Source organism: Anticarsia gemmatalis, chromosome 18 (genome assembly GCF_050436995.1).
Source record: "Anticarsia gemmatalis isolate Benzon Research Colony breed Stoneville strain chromosome 18, ilAntGemm2 primary, whole genome shotgun sequence".
NCBI lineage: Eukaryota > Metazoa > Arthropoda > Insecta > Lepidoptera > Erebidae > Anticarsia > Anticarsia gemmatalis.
This window is the reverse complement of record NC_134762.1, coordinates 3,442,244-3,468,138: the sequence shown is the minus strand read 5'-3', so window position 1 is coordinate 3,468,138 and position 25,895 is coordinate 3,442,244. Positions and strand designations below refer to the sequence as shown.

Here is a 25,895-nt window from a genome sequence, read left to right as displayed (position 1 = left end):
CAGGTACCATACCGTAATAACAGTCATCAGTAGACATTCAATCAATCATAGATCATCCGCATATACATGGACAGTAACACCCAAATACCATTGTAACGCGTTAACCACGAATTAGTTGCGTTGCGTGCCTCCAATGATCGGATATTGCGTTCCGATGCGTGAGTCAATCATTCGATAGCCGCTCCAGTTCTGCGTAGCGAGTGTTCCGCGAATAGACGCCTGCGCTCGCGCAATTTCGACTGTTTTAGTTACAGTAAACATGCAGTTTTTTCTTCTTTAGTATTGTTTCTAGGTCCACAAACGTGTATCATAGTCTTAGGTTTACAAAATAGGAAAATAACGTAAAGAGTTGATCCATAAATACAAGTGTTATGTTGCGTCTAACTCTAAATGTCTTGTTAGACAGGTTTAGATTTGGATTAACAGATAACTTGTAAAATAAAATATGCAGTCTCATTTCAAAACATCTTATGTTGAAGAACATAATATCGCCTCATAACTAAGACGTTGCAACCGCAAGGTGTTGATTTTAAAATCTTGAAACAACTTAAAGAAAGTAAAAATGTATTAGCACCAATAACCATAGGCTGGCTTCTTTTATGTGCCTCATAAACGATCGGCACATCGTAAATACGTATCGACACTCGATGCCCCATTTCATACTTTTAAGATAACAAAGACATAGGCACTAAAGTTGTGCATATTGTACGGTTTACGAGAATTTTATCATAGCAGATAGACTGAACGGGCCATCAAAGTCACTTTACCTCGAGATACGCGGCGTCTGGCATAGTTGCAAATCGACTTAGAGCTCTTCACGATAGCATAATAGTATGCAACTAGAATAAGTTATACACTCTCTTTACGAGGTCCCTTGTTTGTTTTATAACGTAACATTTGTCTCAGGAGATAAAATCGTGAACTTTCGAGTCTCGAGATAGTCGCCTCTATTTACAATGTAATGTTGTATAAAGTTTTAAAAGTAATAAGTTCACACAATGCTGAATAACACGCATATCTGATGAGGCGTCCGACGCGTATATTAACAAAGTAATTCAATTTCAACTGCTATATGTGTGCTGCATATAAAAATTCATCGAGTTATCTCGCCATAGTACAGAAGCATCGCGCCAGTGCGGGGACGTGCAAGCATGTGCACACAATTAAAACAAGACTCTCTGCCACTATGCAATACTAGGAACAAGCAAAAATAATCCTTATTGCTCTAGCTATAGGGAGATTGTATAAGTTTCGTATATCAAACATAGTAGTTGTCCAATCGTATACATGCCTATGGACGTTTGCGCAAGGAAGATGTGACTAGCTATACCCAAAGAGTGTTTAGCAATCTGAATAAAATCGTGTTTACTAATTAGCAAATAAGCTTTCGTATAGAATTTTTATTAGAACGTCGCCTACGTAACCTAGATACTGACTGATAATTGTTCTTGTTATTGGTGATAAATAAACTAACGGATTAATCTTTATTAAGAGCTATTCATTCTCCACCTACTGCTTCATTAGCTGTCAAAACGTTGTTTTAGATAAAAATGAAAGGTACTAAAAAACTGTTTGGTAATGGCACAAAAATTTAAAACTTAAGAGGCGCTTCGGAATACCTTTTTTCCGCTATTGCATTCCTTATATACTTGATCCACAAAAGTAAAATAAATATCTTGAATCAAATTCCTAAAGAAAATTAATATTGCATCATCTGAATGGTATTTGCTATAATTTGCGTCATTAACAGGTATTTCCTTTATATCTCTGGTGATTATAGAAGTAGAAATTTCAGTTCGTAAGACGGTCCTTCGTAGAAGCATAAAATTTCTCGCGACATTTCCTAGAACCCACTCATGCCACTTATTTTGTATCGAGGAATGCGGTTGCGTGTATCTTTACACAAAAATATTTTTTAAAATATGTACCTTAGTAGGTATATGACTGTATTGAAGGTAGGCTTTCGAGAAGGAAAAAATGTAATGCGTCGTCTACCGCCTTGACCGTTCAAGAAGTCACACCTATTTCCTTGAGGAACACCTCACCTTATTCAATAACGTCATTCAAATAGGCTGTCTTGTATCTATCTGCTTATATTTTCATCTGACAGGTCTATTATAAAAGGTCCAGTAGCTGGATCATCTTATTAAGTAGTCAAAAGTATTTCCCGGAAGGTTCCAGCCAGGTTTGGCGATTCGTCGAAACGAGTGAGCTTCTGCACGTCGTTTTTGATATCCGATTACATCGTGTCTCTACCTAAATCACTTCTAAGACAAGGATTTTCGTAGCTTAGCAACTACATCACATAAAGAGGATATTTACTTTCGAAACAAAAATAGACTTATCCCTGGTTTCTGAGGTACATTTAGCGGTAGTTAATCTATTGTAACTGTCATTTTTATATGAGCTTAAACGCTATTGAATAGATAAACTACCGCTAAATGTACTTCAGAATCTGGGGGTTAAAGAGAATATTTACTTAAGAAACAAAAATAGGCTTAGTTGTTTCACAATTTTAATAAGCCCTTGTTACAAAAGTATTATTTCATTTCATGCTTTTGTTTGGTGACTTAAGTTGTCTTTTATTCCTCTTTTATGTAAATTATTGCGTTATTTCCTTCCTGGAATACTTTGAGTCATCAATTTACCTATTATTTGGTTTTAATCCTTTGATATATTACTGCAATTTATACCTAGAACATGCAATGACAATACTTATGTCAAATATTTCCCTTTTCTTTAATAAAAAGAAGAAAATACTTAGCTACGTCAGTTTTAAAAAAGGAAAATATTCTATAATGATTATCTATACTTTTTATAATTCTAATACTATAAAAGGGGAAAGTTTGAATTTCGGAATGTTTGTACCCAAACACCCCAAAATACTGAACGGTTTTTCATAAAACTTTGCAATGTTGTAGCATATGTATTGAAATTACATATTGGCTTTAGAAATGTAGTCCACGAAGTCAAAGTTGCGGGCAACAGCTATATTCTTATTAAGATATGTAATGACCTACAGTTGCAAGTCTGTAATACGAGGGCCTATTGTTTCCATATCTCATTTTGTAATTCGATCATCGAGCATTACTTTCGGTTGTGTGCCATGATGTCACCTTTGTTTAACTAACAATAGATAGAGCCTATATTTACTCTTTATCAGTTACATTGTGATCGACAGCATCATATATTTTGTTCTTACTTTGTTACTGTGATGCTAACTGTTGTTTGTTTGTTTTGAGATTTTCTTACTGTATTGATGCATTCTTTGTTTGTAAATTTTTGGTCTGTTTAACTTTATTAATATAAATGTAGGGGTATTGGTAGAAAGGGTCTATTAGTTTCAGAATGCTCGTGCATGCGTATTGCGTATATTAGTTAAATGAAGTCGTAGGCGCAGCTATTCCAAGTTCTACTCTAGGACCTTTAGCTATAACTCGTTACAATGGACATTTTCTACATTTGACATTTAGCCAAGTCAGTTACAAATGGATAGCAAATTATTATTCAAAAGCCCTTCTAATTGCCTAATTGAATAAAGATATAGACTGCGTTTAGCACCGTGAAGATTTGTCTAATTAATACAATTGCATTCTGAACCTCTCCACGGATGTTTGTTCCCTATATTTACAAACTTTGCCATTCAACGAAGCCTTCTCTTGGCTTCATTGTCAGCAGGCGACCGCAAATTCTGTTTAGCATTGCATTTATTCAAATGCTGAGCGGTAACATACGCTAATACATATTTAATTGAGCACGCCCTATACATTTTATATGCGCTGTAACAACTGGTTATGTGGCTCACAATTTTCAAATCGTATTTTCGAAAAATATGGCCTCGTAAGTTAGAAAGGCTTTCGGGATCCGTAAGCTTTGATTTTGGCGTTACGAAGTACAAAGGTTGTATGACGTAAAAAGTTCATTGCTGACGCATTTTACATTCCATAAATCGTAACAGTAGAAAAACCAATGAATTTGTTTACATTAAAACCTAAAAGAATGTCTCGTAGGTATCCTTTTGGAATATCCGCGTAATTTATTTAAGTCTTATTTTATATCCAAAGTTCATGTTATTTGAGGCAGTTAGGAAAAATAGCGTGTTTTAAAATTCATCTGAGTTTTTTCTTACTTCTCTCACGGAACCCTAAAAAGGGATACGTATAATTTGTATTATTTTGATTGTGATGGTAGTAAATTGATGGTTGCTGAACAGTTATTATTTTTGACCCGGGTTGTTCCTGGAACCAAGGTCGACGTGAACCACAGCCTCGGGCGGCATAGATGAGGGGGAGGGGCTAAGCTTCCAGATATTTTTTTGAGATAGACAAGGTTATTTTGAAGTTTTGGAGGTCGGGAACACGGTTATGGTAGCTTTTTGTTTAATGAACTATAATGATATGGTTCGAAGCTTGTAGAAGCATGTTTGGGTACAACCGACCGAACCTGTTTCCTATGATTCTTTTGAGTATAAAATCTTTGTAAAACTTACGAACAGATGGTTGGATGTTTGAAGTTTTTAAAACTTTAGCTTTACTTAACCTGCCTCAATGTTTTTTGGTGGTAAAAATACACAAGATGAAAGATGACCGCTCCGAATTCTGTTTAAGGCTCTTTTCCTGTGAGGACCGTCCGTCCACATTCTCGGAAACGCCCGATTACGGTCATTATCATTACAAACTGACAAATGTCAACAGACGTGGTTAATCTTGAAAGCAAGGCCCTAAAACAATGTCGGTGCCCTATTTTTTGGACTGAAGGGTGCAAGAACGATGTTTGACCGACGACATAAAAAGAGCAAGCTGTGATTTTCTTGCCGTTGCTTCTCATTGAATTTGCAAACTTATTACAATAAACTTAGCATACTTTATTAAGAATACCGAACCGCAAGCTACAGTGTTGTGAGTAAACAAGCAATTTGAATAATAATTAACAAATATGTATGAAATAACAGGAAGTGTCGACATTCCAGACTCATCTTTGTCCAATGAGACAGCGTGGCTTTGCATGAACTTTGATAATGTCTATTTATAAACTTTACCTATTACTAAACGTTATGCAAACATATGGCCAGTGTTTGAGTTTAACGATATAATTGTAAAGTTCACTTGAAATCATTTCATCATTACAATAATTTTATTAGTTTTGCTTTTTACAGACATCAAATTTCGACGTTCACACATATATGAACTAGCTTAGGATTAAGCGATTTTTAAAACTTTAATAACTACCTAATGTAAAAAAATGTGATGAGTTTTTCATAATGTTCAAATTACAAGTTTTTCATTCCTTATATGGAAGTCGTTTTTAATGTTCGGTAAGCTATTTTGGTTTCAGGCTGTACACGCTACGTACAGAACGAAACTCATAAAATAAACACTAAAGGAAATGACGGTAGGAATACGACGGTAAAACCTATATGGACTTACAATATGGAAATGTTCAACAGCTTTTAAAACATACACAAGACAATTTTATGGTTATCCTTTTGGATACAGAACTGGTAGTAAATGCTTAAGAAACTAAATTTGCTTGAACAAGCCGACTTGGTTTGGAAAAGTCTCTTATTTTACAATATTTTCCAAATATCCATTTATACATACATACATAAAATAACGCTTTTTTCCCATAGCTGTAGGCAGAGACCAAAGAAAAATATATTGACTTGCAATTAAGTTCTAGTCGTGATTACATTCCACTAATTTTCAACACAGAATAGAGGTATAGTCTATCGTTTGCGGGAGGTTCGAAAATAAATCAATACATCCTATCAACAAAGTTGACTAACAGAATACCTGTAGCGATTAAAGTGAAGTGTTCCTCCACAAGCCAAGACTCATCATTACACAAAATTTAAAACGAAACAAACCGACCATAAATAATAGTTATGATCCAGCCACCAAGTTACGCTGCAAGCAAAAAGTGTAGGCTGTTCGAGTAAGCGACGTGCAAGGGCCTTGTTGCTGACATGGTGTAAAACCTGCCTTATGGTCAAATGTAAAACTTTAAGAAGACATTTATTTTGCCTTCTTTGAAGCATGTTAGGATTCTGTAAAAAAATATTGAAGGAAGAAACTGACACAAAATAATCAGCAAAAGAAAATTAGTTTGTAAAAATCTAAAATATTTTATTGACATAAAATCTGTTACAATATCCATACATTGTCCTAAAAAGTGTGATATACAGCTGAAGTCGTTCCTGTCGTAGTTTACACGTTTTATAGTAGCAGTACGTTGTAAGTCATATTTCATTACTTAAAAAATATAATATTACCGGCAGTATAAAAAATGGACGTCAGAATTTTTGCAACACTTCCTATATCGAACGCTGCTGCGACAGATACACATCTTATCCTCGACAGTCTTTTATTACCCTTACAATGTATCGAATGATAAACGACACGACCGATAATTTATCAGAAGTATTGCTTTCAGGCGTGGAATCCGCATTCGGCTTACGAACGCGGAATATTTTAAATTGAAAAAGCAGTAATGTCCAATGCCTGGATGCTTTATGGGTCTTTTGCTTTTTGACGTAATTAAGAGTTTGGTTGCAACAGTTTTGTTAGTTTGTATGGTGTTGCGGTCATGAAAAAAGGGAACGAAAACGCACTTACGTTTAGAAGAATTTCTTAGTTGCTAAAAGAAAATGATTTTGTTTGCAATTTGCTGCAGCCGTATATTTTATAATACTAACATATTCACATACCAACAAGTGATTTGTAAGATGCTAAGTTGTACAAAATGATTACATGCCGTAACATAATATTTTGTAAGAAATATCCAGACAAGATAAATTACAATATTATGACATGTAGGATACTTAATTTACCGAAGGGGTAATCAGAGCTCCATGCGATCAACCGGTTATCGTGCTAACTAATTGTACAATGTACAGGTTCTATTCCTGGCGAAGGCAATTTTAGAGGTTTAAAAAGAAAATTAGCCACGCAACGAGCAAACTTGTATAGTTTTTATGAAACGAGGTATCATTGGTTTATTTGCGTGGTTGGGACTTGATGTATATTATTATCTTATGGACCTATTATTTAAAGCCATAAAGACAGTAGAAAATATTTACAAAGCTTTCTTGTTAGATGCATCTTCGCGTATTCAAAAATTGTGTACTTGACCTTATAATAGATTTAAAATAGACATGAGTCACGGCAACAACTTCTGGGTCGATATGCAAGTTTCGTATGAAGGAAATAAACGCATTGGCAGATGAATTGTATTGATGAATTGCAAGGACATTAAACATACATAGGAAATTAGATTTAGAACTTACCTATAGTAGCTGTAGGACATGGAATTAGCATCTTTTTGAACACGTTTTTTAGTACAATTCTAACATCATAATGTGTTTAATGTGTGGTCATTCTTGAGAAGATAGGTAGGTAGTCTATATTCATTTTATACTGTAATTCTATAAAACAGATCATTACAAATGTAATGCAATAAACAAATGTGTTCACATATTAATGCAATAATTCAAAACTAGCGGGAAATACGTATAAAATTCCCACCTATCAATTATTACTGTCTGGAATTCCAAGGCGGTTTCTCGTGGGCCTAGTTTTAGTTTGACTTATGAGTTAGCTTTTGGATATCCCTAAGTCTATTGATTTTTAAAATTTATTCGGCCTTTTGGATAACAAAATTGGGGTTCAACAAAATTTCGTTTATTTGAGTTAATTCACCGTATTGTATAAAATCGTTCAAACATATTCCAGTAGCTACTGTAACTGTGATTGAAACATAGCTATTAGCCGTAGTTTTAGAACACTTTGGTCTCATTCGAATTCTCTTTCAAATTATATTAGGTCGGGGAAAAAGTCTTTTCGCGTTATAGTATGTATGAACTTGTAATAAAATCTCTTTGGCTTCAAGAATCACAAATGACTACACGGTTCATTAGGTTTCTTTCAGTGAGCCCGTGAGGTACCCAACTATCGAGCTTTTTTGTGTAGAGAAAAGATTTTACCTAATATTTCAATTACAAATATCCTCATTTATAATTTAATGAATTTAGATTACTTCATTGTGTTCTTTCATATTATTGAATAGAATTTACGTAAAGTTATACAAATGATGATGTGACATACCGATGCATCATTGTTGTTGTTTATTAGTCATATCGTAATCCCTAATCCCATACAATGAACTAATTGCACGTTTATTCAATGATTCGTCACGCTTATAGTTACAATAAAATAACTTCTAAAATGTCATAGAATGTTGATGACTCTTTCAAAACTTTAGATGACTAAAAACTTTTACATTGATCGCGGTTGCAAACTGACTGATTGTAAAACGCTTGAGGGTTAATTTCGTTGCTTAAAACTAATACTATATGAATACAAGTGTAAGAATTCTACCTGATAACCTAACTGATTCGGAGCTGGTTAAATCGGGACTTAATATTTTTGTCGCGAAGTAGTGCCAAGATTTTGTTTTGTATTAACACTAGTATTAATCGAAGGTTACCACATTGCAGGTAATCGTAATTGTACTACCATCGTGGCAAATTTGCCACAACCGAGACGGAATCGTATCGTACGATATGTTACACCTACTACTTAAAATACTTCAATTGAAAAACGTACAGTTTTTCTAAACATTCTACTATTGTCGCACTACGATATGCGATAAGATTTTAGAACGTCAATCCCATAAAATGTTTACGCAATCACAGTATTAGGTAATAAAATAACACATGCGTGAACAACTGACGGTAGTACGGGCAGAGTAAAATGCTACACGATTCACTCAAGAATGTTATCGCAATCATTTTAAAACACGTGGAAATTGTACATGCTTATACAATATCAGAAACCCGTACCTTACTGGAGCCATACTGAATTTGTTATTAAAAAGTGAAGTTGTCTAACTTTTTTGCTATTAAAAGTGTAAAGCTTTAAGGATTATGTGAAAGTATGAAAGTTATAAGATATTTTATTTTTATGAGCGTATGGAAGTCACTTGTCATCGTAGTTATTGATCACATATTTGTTTAAATTGCATCAACAAGTATCAAAAAATCATTAAAGCAGCTAAATCCTGTTACTTTTATTATATAACCGAGCGTACGGCAATCTGCTACCAATTTATCTATCTAATAAAATTTCATACCATTTAAATTAATAGAATCAGATATTACTGTAATTAGTAATAAATTGAATAATTTTCTCCGTGTGCCTCTCAAATCGATTCTTTCTAACGAGATATTAGATAAGCTCTGAGTGGAATCGACCAACATCTAGTAGAAGATATTATATTTTAACTGTTTGTCGGTATAATAGTAACATGAAACAAATAAAAATTATTGAATAATATTGCGTCAGAAGCCTTTAATGGGTGATATATTATATCATTATTGAATAGTTACACGTGCTAATGACTTAAATATCAATTTGATCTATCTCTACTTGCTCTAAAAACTGATATTTACGCCCGTTCGCGGCGTAGGTATCACCATCCCTAATTGGCGGTAATAACCGTGACACAGAAATTGATGTACCTGCTAATTGGCTACAGCCGATCTTGGTCTTGTCCATCGGAAATCGTAAAGAAGAGCGCTGTCGTAAAGTTGTCGACGTTGACATTCTGGTCGCTGGGACACATATGTCTCTGGTTGTATCATGCATAAACTTTCTTGAGCGATATCCCATGCCAAGATACACGGTTTCTATACACGTCTGCTAGTAAGGTTACGATGTACGCCATTAATCTTAAACGCGTACATATCAATATGGAGATTTAAAAACAAACGCAAAAAGATAAAAACGCTCTAACATTGAAACCTGAAATATAGTAGTCTAAAAATAAATGGTAGCATAAGCAAAGCGACGGTCGAACACTAGCTGACCATAAAACAGGTCAACACGTAATTACAGTGGATGTACAATATCGCATAATATTATAATAAAAGAGCGCTGAGTTAGAAACGGGTCGTTTGTTAATGTAATGCAACGTTGGGCTACCGTTCGACTGGCTACCGCCCAGATAATATATTGATTCTAGATGCTGGCTTGATTATGATATATCTGCCGCTCGTTTTACACGCCGCCTCGCCCTGCGCAGCCTTCGGGCTGTAAATTTACGAGGATGCGTGGGTTATTACGCCAATTTCATGGTCCAGAGCAGAAGGAAATTTAAGTTAACAAACTGCACAGGTCAACCGATAGCTACCAAAATGGACAATACATCATTCACGCATATCTCGTAGAAAGTTTAAAAGCATTATTTTAATACGTCGCATAATAAATGAATGTTCCGGGCGCTGGTTGGAAACGATACATCTAGATAATATGCAAAGCGATTCTTCCATTTTTCATCGTAAACGCACTAGTGCACAAGGGGAATTGATTAAATCCATTAAAATACCGTCGATATAAATCGTCTGGGTCTACGCATTTGTCATAAGACTCCAATGATATGTATATTTTAATCTCCATACTAGCGTAACTTCGTTCGAATGAAGGCAAATTTAAATATTTGATTGTAATCTATGCTGAGTAAATATTTTTAATCCGATTTTTTGAGTCATTAGAGTACAGACTAATTTATATGTTAGTTTCAAATTACATATTCTTAAAATATTTGTATCTTGACAAATTCGACTGTGAAAAATTCGTTTCCATCATTCTTATAAATGAGTAAAATGAGTAAATCCGGTTATCCATTTTCTTAGATGTATTCGACGTGTCGTAATATAAAATGGTGTTAATACATTTTATTTAAGAGGCTGCATTTAAATTCTTAGATAACTAAAGGTCCAGTTAGTTGAATGTCAGTCATTGCTTCGACTACAAAGAGCTGACAGACATACAAAAGCCGAGGGAACAAAATCCGTTCATATTCAAATATCATTTCCAATCCTTTGCAGTCATTAAAACACGTGCATCATACACTCATGCTTTTGGAATGCTCAGAATGGAGATCAGTTGTACAATAAAAATCTTGAAAGTACTATACGATGACAGAGCGTTCAGCGGTAACATTTTGTTTCTTGTTTTTATTGTAACGTTTTAGTCTTCAAAGGTTTCTTATGTTAAATAAAGATTTCACGTTATTCGTTTTTTTCAAGTGCCAGTTATGTTAGCTTCCATTCTTGTTTGTAAACAATGATTCGTTTAGAAACCATTTGGTGATTTATTGTTTTTGTTAATTGCCAAAACAGCTATTAGTATGTAATTACACGCTTAGAATATTAAGCTGCTCATATTTCTCCAAACAATCTTCCGACAGTGTTTCGCCTGTCGTTAAAATAACCACTGCATATTTTCTTGGCTTTAATAAGCTTTTAAATTAAACTCCTGTAATAACCAAATTTTGGTCACTATAAGCTGTTAAACTTATTTTAACTTTCATCCCATATTTTTTCCTGCGAACTTAAGTGTCTTGTGCAATCAAATATAAAAGGCTTTTGTTTAAAATCCACAGTTTTATCGTTGGCTCGTATAAAACATGTAACGGCCATAACATTAACGAGTAAAGCCATCGTTATCATGAGACGTTGGAATTTTTAAGAAGTACCACTCGATGCTGTCGCGTGAACCGGGATGTTTCGCCCGGTAGCGTTTTAAAAATCACCTTGTATTGAATGAATATTTCTTGGCCCAAAGTTGTGGTAATGGCTTACGAGAGATGTGATCCATGTTTTCAAGATAAATGAAATATGGCAATGGTATATTGTATTTTGTGAACCGATTGGACGTATAGGTACCATCAAATTAAACAGAACTTGGTTTTTAATGGTGCGTTTTCTGAATCGTCCTGATCGGTACAGGAAGGGACGAATAATAAATCACTCGAACTTACTAAAATAATGTTTACAGTCTGAAAATAAATATAGTTCTGTTGGTTAATATTTGAAAAATATAAAGAATCTGAAAATGAAATGATATCCACAGTACATGAAGACTGGAGCTTAACGCCGTCTCGGTATTAAAAGTCCGATTGTCATAAAACGACTTGTATAAATCTATAAAAATGTTGACAGAGCCCAGGTCGTTGGGGTCACGAGTATTATATCGCATTCCTTCTACAATACTTGTAACACGGTGTATAATTATAAATTATCGTGAACGAGATCTACTTAGAAGTTTTATGGGAAAATTCCAACATAGTTGATATGTTACGTTTGTTGACTATTGACGTAAACATCGCTTTATACCTACAGAGCGTTTAATAGTTTTCATAAGATTACGTGCAGTCACATTCTACTGCAATTTTAGTGAAACTATTATTGGTTTTAGTTCTCTATAACTTGTTGATTTTGTGTTTGTACTCATTGCCAGTGTTTATTAGATCAATACTTTTGTTGTCATGGGGTGTATTCTTAACAGGTGCCTTCCTTTCACCCTTACCTGGGGTGAACTCACCACCCATTAAATTCTTTCACTATTTTTCGATGTGTGGTTTTCATACAGTTGCGAGCGCAAAATCTTTATATTGCAACGGTTAATAAAAAATGAATAAAGTGACATTGAAATTCTCTCTACCTGTGAATGTAAGGATTCCTTCAACTTGAAAAGATTCTTACCGTCCACTTTAACATCAGCCGGTATATTTAAAATATTTTAAAAATATAATTATTACGTACGTGCAGGCTACTGTAGATAAATTACAGGTTGTTCTTTAGCCAATAATTGTAGGTTGGGGTATGAACAGAAATGTTGCACTAATTTTATACCTGTTCGGAGCATCTGGCTCGTTCTGTTGAAGATTTAAGTACTGATACAATTCTCAGGAGTGATTGGCTTACAACTTTTCTTACTCGCAATAAATGTTTTAAAACATTGCCTTTAATTTGACTTTGTGAGTTGTTTATAAATTATTTTACTCTGCCGGAGAAAACTCATAATTACGCAACATTGTACAGTTAAAAACATTACACAAGGCCCGCATATTATTCAAAACCTTCACGTTAAATATTCACGCAAGTAATGTGAAAATGTTATAACCACACAGCATACCTAAAGCTGCGTGTACAACAGCCACCCCAAATTCGGCATATGTGCCTGTTCCTACCCCGGTCGTAAACTTAAGAATGCCGTTGATAAACATTCCATACGTCTTATTTTAAACCAGTGACATTACCACACTCTTTTGACCTGATGCGTTCATGCTTCATTATAATTATAGATGCGTTCCTAACTTTTTAAAAATGCTTTTTTTTCTCTCTTCCACCGAACGCATAGGCCGGTGCAGTTAATGACACCATCTGTCAAAGCTGTACGCCGTTAAAGGTCAGACTGGCGCATACGATTATTTTGATATTTTGTTGGTTGGCATAAATAGAAATGAAAAGTTTCAATAGAAGTATTAATGGTTTTATTGAATATGTAGTAAGGCATTTGTTAGAAATGTAGAATGTAGAGATTTCGTCGTGCGTCAGGGTTCATCTTTTGTTCCGCCGTAGGCGCTCGATGATCTATAGCCGTACGAACACAAGGTGAAAGTTAGATACGTCTTTTTGTATTTTCGCTTTAAACAAAACGTCAAGTGGACTTGCAGTAATTAATTACATAACATTACTGTCTCTCCAAATGCAATTAGAATAAATAGATTACAAAATCATATTTCTGATTACGTATCTAGAGATAGTACATATCTCAGTAATATACAAGAAATTCCCAAAGAGATTACTCAGTAAATGTCGCCGTCGTACATTGCCTTATTAACGCTTGACTTACACGGTATAAAAGTCATAAAGAATCAAATTTAAAAGCAAGCAGTTTACACAAAGGATCATTTAATATTATCTAATCTCTGAGAGCGTAACTCGGTAGCCGAAACACATTGTCCTTTTTAAATCTCCGTCATAAAAATAAAACAAGTTTTGACGTGGCATGGAACTACTGAGCCCAGTTGTAATGGAAATGAACTAGTAGTAAAAGCGTAAACTTGATTTGTGTTGTTATAAAATATCGGATCTTATACCCCTTCACAGTATACTCAAAGGATCTAGTGTATAATGGCAGTGAGCATTATTTGTCTGAACGACTCCAGACTCAATATTACGGACGAATTCTTTGACTAGATTCTCTCATGAATAACTGAAATAGTCATGCATATTTCAAACACCTTAGAAACATCTAAAGTAACATGATTTATCCCATCACTATGTGCATAACAAATCCGACATTGAAATAAAAAATGTTGTCCTATCTTATTTGTATTCATCCACAAGACATGTCGGTCGTGCATCAGGCGATGGAATGCGCCCGTCCAATCATAAGCGGATGACATGAGTCCCGGCCGTCACATTTTTAACTAACACTCTAAAATGTTTCAACACACATTGAATTATGAACGTGATTGTGTCACTTCACTTGTGGCAGCTTTTGTCACATTATTTCTTTTGGTATTTACTTCAAATCTTTTGCTGAAGGAGTTCAGAAAGGATATATATATCGGAATGAATCTTGCGGAATTCAAAGCTATTCCACACCTGGATTGCTGGTTTTCAATTTGATCTTCTACGTACACGCCTACTTTAATAAGTAATTCTATTCAGGAAACTAATTTATGTAGACTTTCAAGCTTATAAGCTTTCGGTGATCGAGATAGATTCTTTAGAATTGCTTTTCTCCTAAAATACAGTGAGCAGTTCGTTTGGAAACGTTTGAAAGTCAGTAAGTTTGAATTGTTCAGTAAAGTTTGCAAGGAGTCCGTAGCAACATACAATAAAGCGGGCAGCATTGAAGGACGGGGAAGGCTGTCGGGGCTCGTCCTCGACCCGGCGCGGCGACCTCAGCGCGTGCGCCCATTGTTCCGCCGCTCGGCTAATGTTACACCTCGTCGTAAAGTTGCGTGCGCGCACCGTGACCAACGCTCCTGCTCCACTCGGACACAGTTTTGATTTTTTGTGAATGCAAACCTATTTCTGCAAAGACTGGGAATAATTTACATACAGCTAGAAAACCAATAAGTTATGAATTCCCGATTGCCGTTGATAAAGAGATGTACAATACCCTGCAACTGCACCTAAAATGGATTCCTTCTGGGACGTAATCAATAAAAAGCTTATCTAAGGTCGATTACATGGTTTTCAAACAAAATCCGATTTATAAATTAATTTGGAACCAGATCACGTTTGTCAGACCCAAATTAATTTGAAAAACATCTTCGATAATAAAACCCTTGCCCAAAATCGGCTCTACATCTTCGTGACACTGTCGCAACTTTTTGCACTTACGTACACGATCAATCTTGGGATGTTAATCGGGCGAGTTCGTGTCGTCCCGCGGTACTTCGGCATGCCCACACGAGCCCGGCCCGTAACCCGAGATTGTTTTCGAAGTGAGGGACGCGTGCGCAAGCGCAGACGACCTCAACGCTGGACCTTGGAGTAGGGTTACCAGATGTTCAAATAATTTGAAACTGCTTTTTGTACATGCAGCCACGCCAACTTTAAAATTCCGTGAGTTTAACAAATTAACTTCAGTACCTGGTATAATTTTTCATAAATGCGGGTAAGGTGTTATTTTCTTGGAATGTGGAATAATTATTCATAAATACTTTAACCATAGCTTGACTTCTCTTCGTTGTAGAAGTGTTATATTTACACAAAGTCATTTAAAATGTTGAAATTATAAAAACCAAATAGAATCTTACGAATAATTTCTGCCGAAACATTGATCTGGTAACCCTACGTTGAGACGCGCATTCGCAATTATGTGTATTCATGCCTTTAACCGCGTTTTGTGTTACGCGAGCTATGCGTATGTGGGCAGTATTTAGTACAACTGTATGAATAAGTATAAACTTGAAACGTAACACAAATAATGCCGTGAAGTATGTCCTTAATTCTGACTTTACTTGCTGCCTTTTGTAGGTCTCTGCCTCCTACACAATATTGAGTTTTGTTAAGGTTGTCTGCCTTTAGACCGTTGAAGAAATAACACCTTAATTTTTGACAGCATTGGCACCTACGTCTGTTATACTTTCAATAAAAACGGTAGTATCTTTAATTGCAATGTGAGGATCTGCGAAGTTAAAGCATAATATATTTGAGTACAGTTACGCTATTTAGAAATTTAAGATGAATCATGTTCAAAGTATGAACAACTAGTTGCAAATTCTAGGTTTACCGGCGTTTTCACGTGGGCCGTTACAACAGCCTCATAAAGGGATTCTTAACGTGTTGCCCGGGGGTTACAGCATTTGTCTGTCTTCGTGTTTTCCTACTAAGGCGAACGCGTGATTTACGAGCTTGTTACCTATAGTGTAATTTGCCTGTTCCATGTAAATTGTAATTCTGTTGATTTTCTATTTTCGTTGAAGTAAATTGATGACTGTGGAAGTAGTGTTCTGAGAGGTTAATATTTTGTATTTGCGTGTGTTCTCTTCGCAACGTTTGTTCGAGTTACACTGCAGTATCATTGCAGCTAATGCCTAAAATACTTTCACAAACAATTTTCAAAGAGCCCCGACGGATTTAAATGAAAAACAAGTCTAGGAATGTACCAGCTAAATGGCTGAACATTTTTTCCACTCATCTGCAGGCTACGATTCGAGTTCATCGGTGCGTTCTTCGTTCTTCTACACAAGCGGTGCCTGTTCTATGAACAAACGTATTTATTGTATGGATGGCACGCGAATTCCTGGAACTCACGATTCCCATCCACGACAAAGGGATCTCTGTTTTTTTTTCAACCATTTCTCACGAGGGTGTTCGCTCGTTTGTTTTTTTAAACAAATTCCAGAAATGTTTACGTTATGAAGGTCGTAGGTATCTGTTCTGGACTGTTTTCCCATTTTGTTTAGTTTTCTGTTATATAACTCTTAGGTGATAAGTACTATGATTATATTCTTGAGTAGTTGATGCATATCAACTAGGTTTAATAATTAATGTCTTCAAGAATAGAAAATCTATGGAAACTTATAAAGCGCAGCAGCTTTTTGCTTTTTAAATGCAGTGATGAATGTCATTTCATAAAGTTTAGTATGTGCAATTATCTAGTAATAGCCGGCGTGCTGGCGTTCCAAACTGATAGGTTGATTACTGTAAAAATATTTATGGAACTGATAATAGGCGTATACTTAAATTAATCATGTAATGAGGGTGCACTGAACTACACTCTATTAAGGACTATGCCGATGTAATTGGTTTTATGTAAATTATTCCATATTTTGTCATTTTGACTAAACTATTCATGAGTTTTCAAAGGTTGAGAGTTGGAGTTAATTATAGGCTGCTCACGCTATTTTATCTTTGTATTTACAAGCAAAAAGCTACATCTTCGGTAATAGGTAGTAGTCACCCGAGAAGAACGCGTTTACAAGCGTTTCACTGTTTGTAACATGCCTCTACAATATACGCCACATTTATCTTTCCAATGTAACATAAAACAAAATCCAAAACATAAACAATTTAAATGCTGCATATAAAATATGGTGCCGCGTCTGCGCGAGAGTTGATCTATGGCGCATTCCACGCCCGTAACACCGGGAGCGGTTGGACCCAATAATAAGAATATGAGCGTAAAAAACGAATACGTCAAACCGCGTGTTTCGTGCGCCCGCGCGCCTCGCCCCCCACCACCCCACCTTCCATCGCCTTCTGTCATATTATTTTTTTTACAAACGTTTTTTCTTTTCCCCCTGGAAGGATAATCGTGTATAACGCTAGACCGCATTCGACTCGAGTTTATTAATATGAATATTCGGTACATTCTTCTCTTTGTATGTACGTCTGTGTATGATGGATGAGATTAAAGTTCGTGTGAATGCGTGTCCTTGATTTTTTGTTGTATTGATAGTAACACGATTTTTTTGTTCAACTCGTGTTTCTATTTTCCCTTGAAATTAATGGAGTTTATATTACATGTCATGTTAATAACTCTATACAGGAATGTCTAATTAAAACACCGTTAATAATGTATGTTTGACACGTGATCGATTTGTCGAGTGGAATTTTTATTTTCATTAAAACATACGATGTTCGAAGTAGGTTTCTAATACTCACTTTTCTTTTTATATACGATTTTGAATAGGTTATTTACAAGTAACGTGTTAACATCAAATAAGCATTAAGAATACTAATCAAGTTTTGAAGCAGGAGGTAATTTTCGTCACGAGACTGATAGCGCAGATGGCGTCGCCGGTAAAGCCTTGGTTGTACGCGCTCGCGTCAGATGGTAGCGGGTTCGAAACCTGGCATGGTTCCACAGACTATTGCTTTGTAGCTATCGTCTTCTAAGAACATGCAACATTAATATATGTTTCTCCTTATGTGATACCTTCTTTCATAGAAGTGTATCTCAGAGGGATTCATGTGACATTTTTGATTTATTAATTAATTCACTTTTTGTGAAAAGATTTCTGTAATATTTAATTTTTTGTGATTGTTTACGACTTTTTGTTATGTTTTTCATTTATTATACAAAAAAACTGGAATATAAGGATAATATTGCTGAAATTATTTATAACTTCCTACCAATGTTTTCATTTCAACACTTTCAAACTTTTTGTAACATTTTTGTCAAGAAAATTATAAAATTTCTCCAAAATTAAACATAATAACAATCAGAATGGAAGTGCTGTCGCTCACGTCTCTCCGTGGCGTAGTATTATGTTGTAATGGTAATAATTTCTGTAATATGGTAATGTCGGTGCCTGCCCTGGGCCTGCTTCTTGCTGGAGATTGCTCTCAGAGAGGCCTCTGGCATGCGCACTGACTACACAACGAAAAGACATGACATTATATTTTTTTCATTTACACTTACGACTATCTGCAACTGTGGTATTTTGAATTGAAACCTAATTTACTCGCTGCATATTTATACATTTTTTTTATCTGTAAAGTACATTGTAAATCTGAGTACACATTCCAGCTTTTATACTCCACTTATTTGAAACACGAATAACTAAAACGGAGCGTGGATACAGACACCTGGTTGCTACGTTGTTTTATAAAAAGGTACATTTTTATCAGAAAATCAGCAATTTGTTAGTACCGAGCAACAATAGCGTAGGAAAGTTACACGCCTTGTCCGGTCTATGGTCATCGCAGCGCCCAAGGGACGGCAGGCGTGAGGTATCTGAGGAATTTTAATCGCATCCAAGCCCCCGGCCGCCGCTCGCCATCCAAAAGCAATAAAAAAACAAAACTTGGAACCTCGGGCAGGTTGAATTTTGGATATAAGCAGACATTAACTAGCAACGACCTTCGGCTTTGTTTCAAATTACCATTTATGTAATTCGTGAACAATACATTTTATACCGTAAAATTAGAAAAAAAAGTTCCGTATCTGAATATTAAAAATATTTTATTGAAATTAAGGAAATTCTTGTTAGTATTTTTAACTGCGTTTATACATTGTATTTGATTAGTACATAAGGAATTAAATAAACAATACAGTTTTAAGAGGGAAAGAAAACTCGAATGTGTCGGTCGTTTACAGCAGATAGCCAACGAGAAGAAAAAGACGTAAAATTAGTTCCGTAGGCTGCAGGTATGATAAAGACGGCTATATAGCAAACCTGTACAAGATTGAAAGAGATGCGAGTATAAGAGTGAGTCGAAAAGCAACCGGTCCAAGGGAGGCAGATGCTCTCTCTAGAAACCCCCACGGCAAACTTACAGATTCCAACAATAAGAAAATAATTATTAAAAACAATTCCAGTAAAACTTTTATCCAGATTCTGACTTTAGCATGAGAAATAAAATTACCTTTCACGGTGTATAATGCGCGGACCTTTATCTCGTGCACACTACGATGCAGGCATGATGTAAGCTTTATACTAATATTACATTTTATAGCAAGCGGTCGCAAGATCAAAAATGTGCAAAGAACACGATGACTGAATCAAACGCATTCCGGCTAAAGGCCGACTTTATCAGTGATTTGAAATATTTTGATGGATGGATAATGTGACATAATTCAAAGAACTCAAACACTTTCTCCTAAACGAGTTCTACTTTTCAAAATTATTTAAATATTTCTATATCAAAATTACTGTAATAAGAAATTAACTTTTCGATTCCTCTCTACTATAATTGCACCTAATTTGTTGACTCAGAATCATTTGTGGCCCGTTCTCCGATCTTCGTGTTTACGAACTATGAAATTCCGATGAAATTCGACTTCAGCACAAAAACTAGTTATTGTAGTTACATTACCCGTGTTATTTTCGTCATTACCTGAAATTTTACCGGTATTTGTGAGCAAAAAACACATGGTGCTATTAGTCGTACATACCGCACGATGGAATGTAGGCACCGTGCCAAATTACCTGTCTGTACGCCATCAACTCGTTAACGTTGAATTTTATGAATTAAATTGCCTATTTTGTAGCTCTTGCTGACGGCGCGTTATACTTATCTGCGGATTTATACTGTATTCAATTGAATTTTAATAGCCTCCAAACAAAAGGGCCTAACGAGAATATACCACCGAGGATTTCTCAAATGTCTGCATTGTATTCAATTCATGATATTATATTCATTGTGTATTTTACATAAAATCACATTGCAGAACAACGTGCTTGCGTGTCTATTGAAAAATCAAACATGCGCCCGCACATGTGTGGCTTTGAAATCATGCGGTTAGTTAGCTAGAAAAAATGCAAGCTATTTCATCGTACGACCAGCGTGAGAATAGGTCCACCTCGTCAGGATAGTACCGATTGAAAAACACTTTGCGTGAATTCACTTACTTTTAATTTTTTTTCTTACTTCCGAACTTTGGTTCAATAAGCAGGCGAGTCGGGACGGGATTGCAAATGCGTGTAAAGGAATTCCGGAACAAAAATGTATGCGTCTACCTGCAGCCGGCAGATGCGCCCTGAGCCGCCCCCGCCCCCCTCTACCCGCAACGCGCCCCCCTCGCATACCACCATTAAACCATGTAAATTGATTACGTGGAAAATCTGAGAAAATCGCGCGCTAAGTGCTGCAGGCGCGTGACCGCTACATTGCCACTGTCACATGTGAAATTGCTCGGCTTTTTTGCATTCCACACCGCTGTTGTCGCCGCGGTCATCCGAGGATTGCAGCGATTACGATTGTTTATCGCCGCCTAGTTAACGAGCCTAAGCTGATTCTGAATAATTAAACAACTGTTACGTGCAGGGTTGCCGCTTTATTGCCGGTGCCGCAGAATTCCGCAAAGCGTTTTTATAAGACGGCAAAAAAGGATTATTTTATGTCTCACTTTATGTGAGTTAGATGACTCTAAACTTAAACAGCAGGATATCTCGTAAAAATTGGAATGTGAGCTGACACCCAGACGAATCTTAAGGGACATCGGCAACAGGTAACCCCCAAAATTAAATTCAATCGAATTGAATTTAAAAACGAGAAAACAAAATTCGGTGAATGATTTCGCGTGAGGACACGGGATGAGGTCAGTGAGGGTCCGTTAGAGCGTCGCCGCACGCCGACACCTCGGCGGGCCGTGCGTTTCGATTCGACGAACTTATTACGACAGATGGCCGCGGCCCGGGAGGCGGGAGCGCCCGCGGACCCCGGCCCTTCGGAGAGATCGACCTCCGAAATGCGCCCGAGATTGCATTCTTTCGGCGGCGCGGGCGCATTCCACTGCGCGCCATCCGAGCTCCGCGCGCCCGCGCCAGTCGACGCGCGCCCTTTTGGGGGTTAAGATGTGTCCGTTGCGGCGAGCGCTCACTATGTGGTCCCAGCCGCCTCCCCCTGAGCCCGAGCCCGAAACGCCGGCGATCCGCGGGCGCGCGCACACCTGGTGCCGCGGTTGTTTCGGCAGTCGCCAACTCGCGCGCATGGTCCGCCAGCCGCCCGAGTACGGCGTGCGCGTCGAGCCCACGTCCGCGCGCCCTCCTGGCCTGCGCGTGCGCGATGAGCCGCAGTACCAGAACATCGACGAGATGCGCAAGCGCCCCGAGTACGCTAACCTCGACGAGATCAGCCGCGAGTTCGGCTACCGGCTCTGTCCCGAAGGTCAGAACCTAGAGGACGAGGCCATCTACGAGAACATACTGTCAGTGCGTCAGATACGTTCCGCGGAAGTGCGTTTAGTGCCGGTGTCCGAAGTGGCTTACTACGAAGGTCAAGGTTACGTGGCCACGCAGGTGCTCAGCAGGAACGGAACCTTCCCGCAGTGTCCGCCGCATACCTGGAGTCGGCTGCAGCAAGCCTGCAGGCTCAATGGATCGTTACGTCTTTTCACCGTAAATGTTACTTGTTTTACCACTTCAAATAATGTACACTACAGCTAGATCACTTGACGTCATCTCTCCGAATACAATGTAGTTATTTAATTGTAATTTTTTACAGAACAGGATATAACCGTACGATGATATACGCAGGTGTTTTTACACGGATTCCAAAGCCGAAAAGTCATTGCCCAACTTATGATACTGTATTTAAAGTTGAGATAAAAAATGGTTGTTTCGGGATTTTGCTCTAATGACTTGTCAATTTTGTATGTAACTTGATGAATTTCGAATATATGTGTGAGGCATGTTAACCTCATAATTCTTTTAAAAATCACGTAAATTTTATCACATTTACGATGTTCACGACACACTATTTTCTTTAAACTAAATAGATATATGCGAATATGTTATTTTACATATTTTACACTGAACACGTATCCAATCCAAACATTATTCGTCCTTCCCACATTTTACGATTGCGTCAAACATTGACTGAGCTGTCGAAAAATGACTGGCAGGTACAAATATTTTTATTTAAAACCTCATCAGTTACTGGAAAAACAAGTAAAAATATTGTTCACACTCGATCAAACATTTTGGGGCTATAAAATCTGACATAAAGGATCGTTAAGCGCCAGTAGCGAAATAATTAAGTTTTTGTAAGGCTCTGTTTCATAACACAATCAATTTTTATGTTAACAAAAACTAAATTCTTGGAGCCTCGTCAATGTAATTACGTACCTCTTTTAAATCAAAATGCTTTATATTTTCCTTGTACTAAGAAATTGGCTTTTGTATTTGTAACATTATATTAATACGCACGTATAATGAACTTTTTTGATGATCATCTTTTTAGACGACTATTATTTTAATAGATTCTGTTTTATGAAATCAAATTGGATTGTTGTATCCAATTAATCTTCTCAAATTTCCTAAAATAACACATTAGGATATATGAAGTTACACTTATTTAGATCTACAAATCTTAACAACAATCGAACAAACAACAGTTACAAGAAAAACTTCTTTTAAATTGGATTCAAAGATCACTCTAAACTTTGGACCTAACGAAAGATTAGGCTCGCTTTCCTAAATGCAAATATAAAAACATTTGCAATTTTAATCTTCACCAGGTTTTAGATAACAACATTAAGCTTTATATATGAATTGATCGATTGATTGAACCGACATTCCGATATTATTATTCGGTCAGTAGGATATTCCACTGATAGTTTTTTCTTCATTTTTATGCACATATACAGGACGGCATAATTGCAACGCGATCGATCTTAACAAGTATTACAGTCTGCGAAACATTGAGATAATTGACAATATTTATTACTGTGTCAGGGTAGTATTCTTGCCCTCGGTTTCTGAGGTACATTTAGCGATACTTTATCTATTCAATAGCGTTTAAACTCATATAAAAACAGTTTGAATAGATAAACTACCGCTAAATGTGCCTCAGAAACCGGATATTAGATTGACATTGTAGGAATATGACTTTTCTATAAAACTAATTTTTCATATCAAAACATACATACATATATGTATACGATACATACCAATAATTCATAGTTTATTCTCTATAGCTTTCTACATAGGAAGTGTTTCGTTCATAGTTTTTAATTCTATCTCTTTCTATTGTGCAGGCGAAGAAAGAGATGTACGATGTGAAGAAGCAGAGGCTGTGTTTGGCGCAGGATGAGTACAAGCATTTGAACAATGCGCTCTCCACCCTCGCCGCCTCTAGGACTAGTTGTAAGTATACAGTACTATTACAAAATATTTACCAATCTCGGCTGAACTAAATGTAAGAATTCGCTGCATACTGTTTTGTATCTTGTACCTAATGCTTCTACTGAGTAAAATTGCGAAATTGAGGACTTCGATATGATCAACAATAACAAAGTTATAGCCTGGTTATATGGCTTGCTATTTCACATGATTGTGAATTTAGAGTATTTCAGCTTGACAAAGATCATCTTAAACCCTAGTATATTACGCATTATATTTTCTATTTCACCCGTAAACATGAAGTATACAATAACAGTAAACATACCAACATGAAGCCAATACCTTTAATTATAAGTTCACTGACGCAGCAAGCCAGTCGGGACCAGATTATAAATTGCAATCAATACAAAACTACTAAACACATTAAAGTTTGCAAATTCTTAACATGCTGTGTGGATAAATTGAAAATTATCATTTTCCAAGCCTTATTATTTAGGGATCCGTTGACATAAATTAATATTAGACCCTAAACTTCACGCGCAAAGTTATAACAAAAAAAACATTTCTTTTCCTAGATACTATACAATAACAAATATGTTACAGAAAACAAAATAATAGCAATCTTCGAATATTGTAAGATGGTTAAATAATACTTAAACTTCAAAGAAAATTTACTTGATAACATAAATCGTACGACCTTGGCTAAAGGTCTAGGGCCATAAACCAGCCTCGCCTTTGTATAAACGCTCAGGTATTCCCTAACCCGGCCCAACAATATCGTCATAAAATTACAAGTTATTGTATGGCTACTTAATATAACAGCGACTCGTATATTAGAGAATAGAAGCTGAATGGACTAATAAATAAAGCTTTAGTATCCACATCTGTCGGAATAATAACTGCCTATTCATATTCCTAGTAGGGTGGACCTGACTCAGGAATTCAGAGATAGCAGTTTTGCCCTGATATGTTCCGTTTGCGGTCAGCATCTTACGCCATTTTGAGAGAGTTATCCCACTTTTTAGGATCTTAATATCACTAGTCGGAACCATCTCAAATAATCTATTTCATAGCCTCAGCTGCAACTACATTGTGCAAAATCGATACCAGTAATTCAGTCAAATACAATGTTGTTTGCACAAGTTCTTCAGTTCAAAATTTATTTTTTCCCAATAAAACCATCGGTATACGAGTATGCAGCGTTATTTTTATCTGATTCCATAGATAGTGTCCACATTTTATCGCAAGAACTCGTCTCTTAATGTTTATGCTCTGTGTCCGTTTATTGAATGTTATTTTGTATTTTGCCATAGCACAGTCCAACGACATCATTTTATTAAGTTTTTATTTGTTCTGTGCTATTCCATTTGTTTATCTTTTGCGTCTTAAGACGCTTTGGTATTCAGTCAGTCGTTCAGTTTCACACATTTAAGCGATAATATGCGCATCCGTCTGTTAAATTCTTTTTGAAACAACAACATTGTCGGAACCTTTCAATCAGTTGTGCAAATATTTACGTGTAATTTTGGCAGTAACTACGATTTCTCTTGCAATCAAATAAGATTTACGCTGTCCATTTTTAGATAGCTACGCCCAGCTAACCTCACAATAGATTTTTTTGTACGTCACTTGATTTACTGGCTTTGGAGCTTCCTTTTCAAATCCGTTTTCGTATTTAAACTAATAAACAAAAAAAAATTTGAACATTATTTCTTGATTCATATAGTTCGTCATACATAACATAAACATCCTTACCACTTACATTCATTTTAACCTTTTTATCTTCGTAGTGTGTTCATCAACGACGTCAATGACAACGACGTCGACGACGTCACGACATGACCCGGAGCTACTCCGGTCGGAGGTGACGCAAGCCCGGGGCCGAGTGGCCCAGCTGAGGAAAGAGCTGAGGCAGGCCAGGGCGGAGGTCGCCAGTGCTAGGCGAGGAGTTGACACGCTCACTGAGTGAGTATATTACAAACATACTTACATAATATCACGCCTTTTTCCGATGG

The 25,895-nt window shown here is 36.4% G+C and overlaps 1 protein-coding gene across 2 annotated transcripts in view; it reads left to right on the top strand.

Moving 5' to 3' along the window:
- The window catches only part of kibra (WW and C2 domain containing protein kibra), a 63,417-nt gene that overhangs the window by 23,348 nt on the left and 14,174 nt on the right, over positions 1-25,895 (top strand). Inside the window, exons 1-3 of one of the 2 annotated variants that reach the window (XM_076125768.1) lie at positions 21,598-22,155; positions 23,796-23,904; positions 25,671-25,845. In XM_076125768.1, coding sequence (XP_075981883.1) covers positions 21,613-22,155; positions 23,796-23,904; positions 25,671-25,845 — 827 coding nt within the window. In that variant the 5' untranslated portion in view covers positions 21,598-21,612. Of the gene's footprint in view, positions 1-21,597; positions 22,156-23,795; positions 23,905-25,670; positions 25,846-25,895 lie in introns of those variants that run through there. The other variant, XM_076125770.1, reaches the window with a different exon arrangement.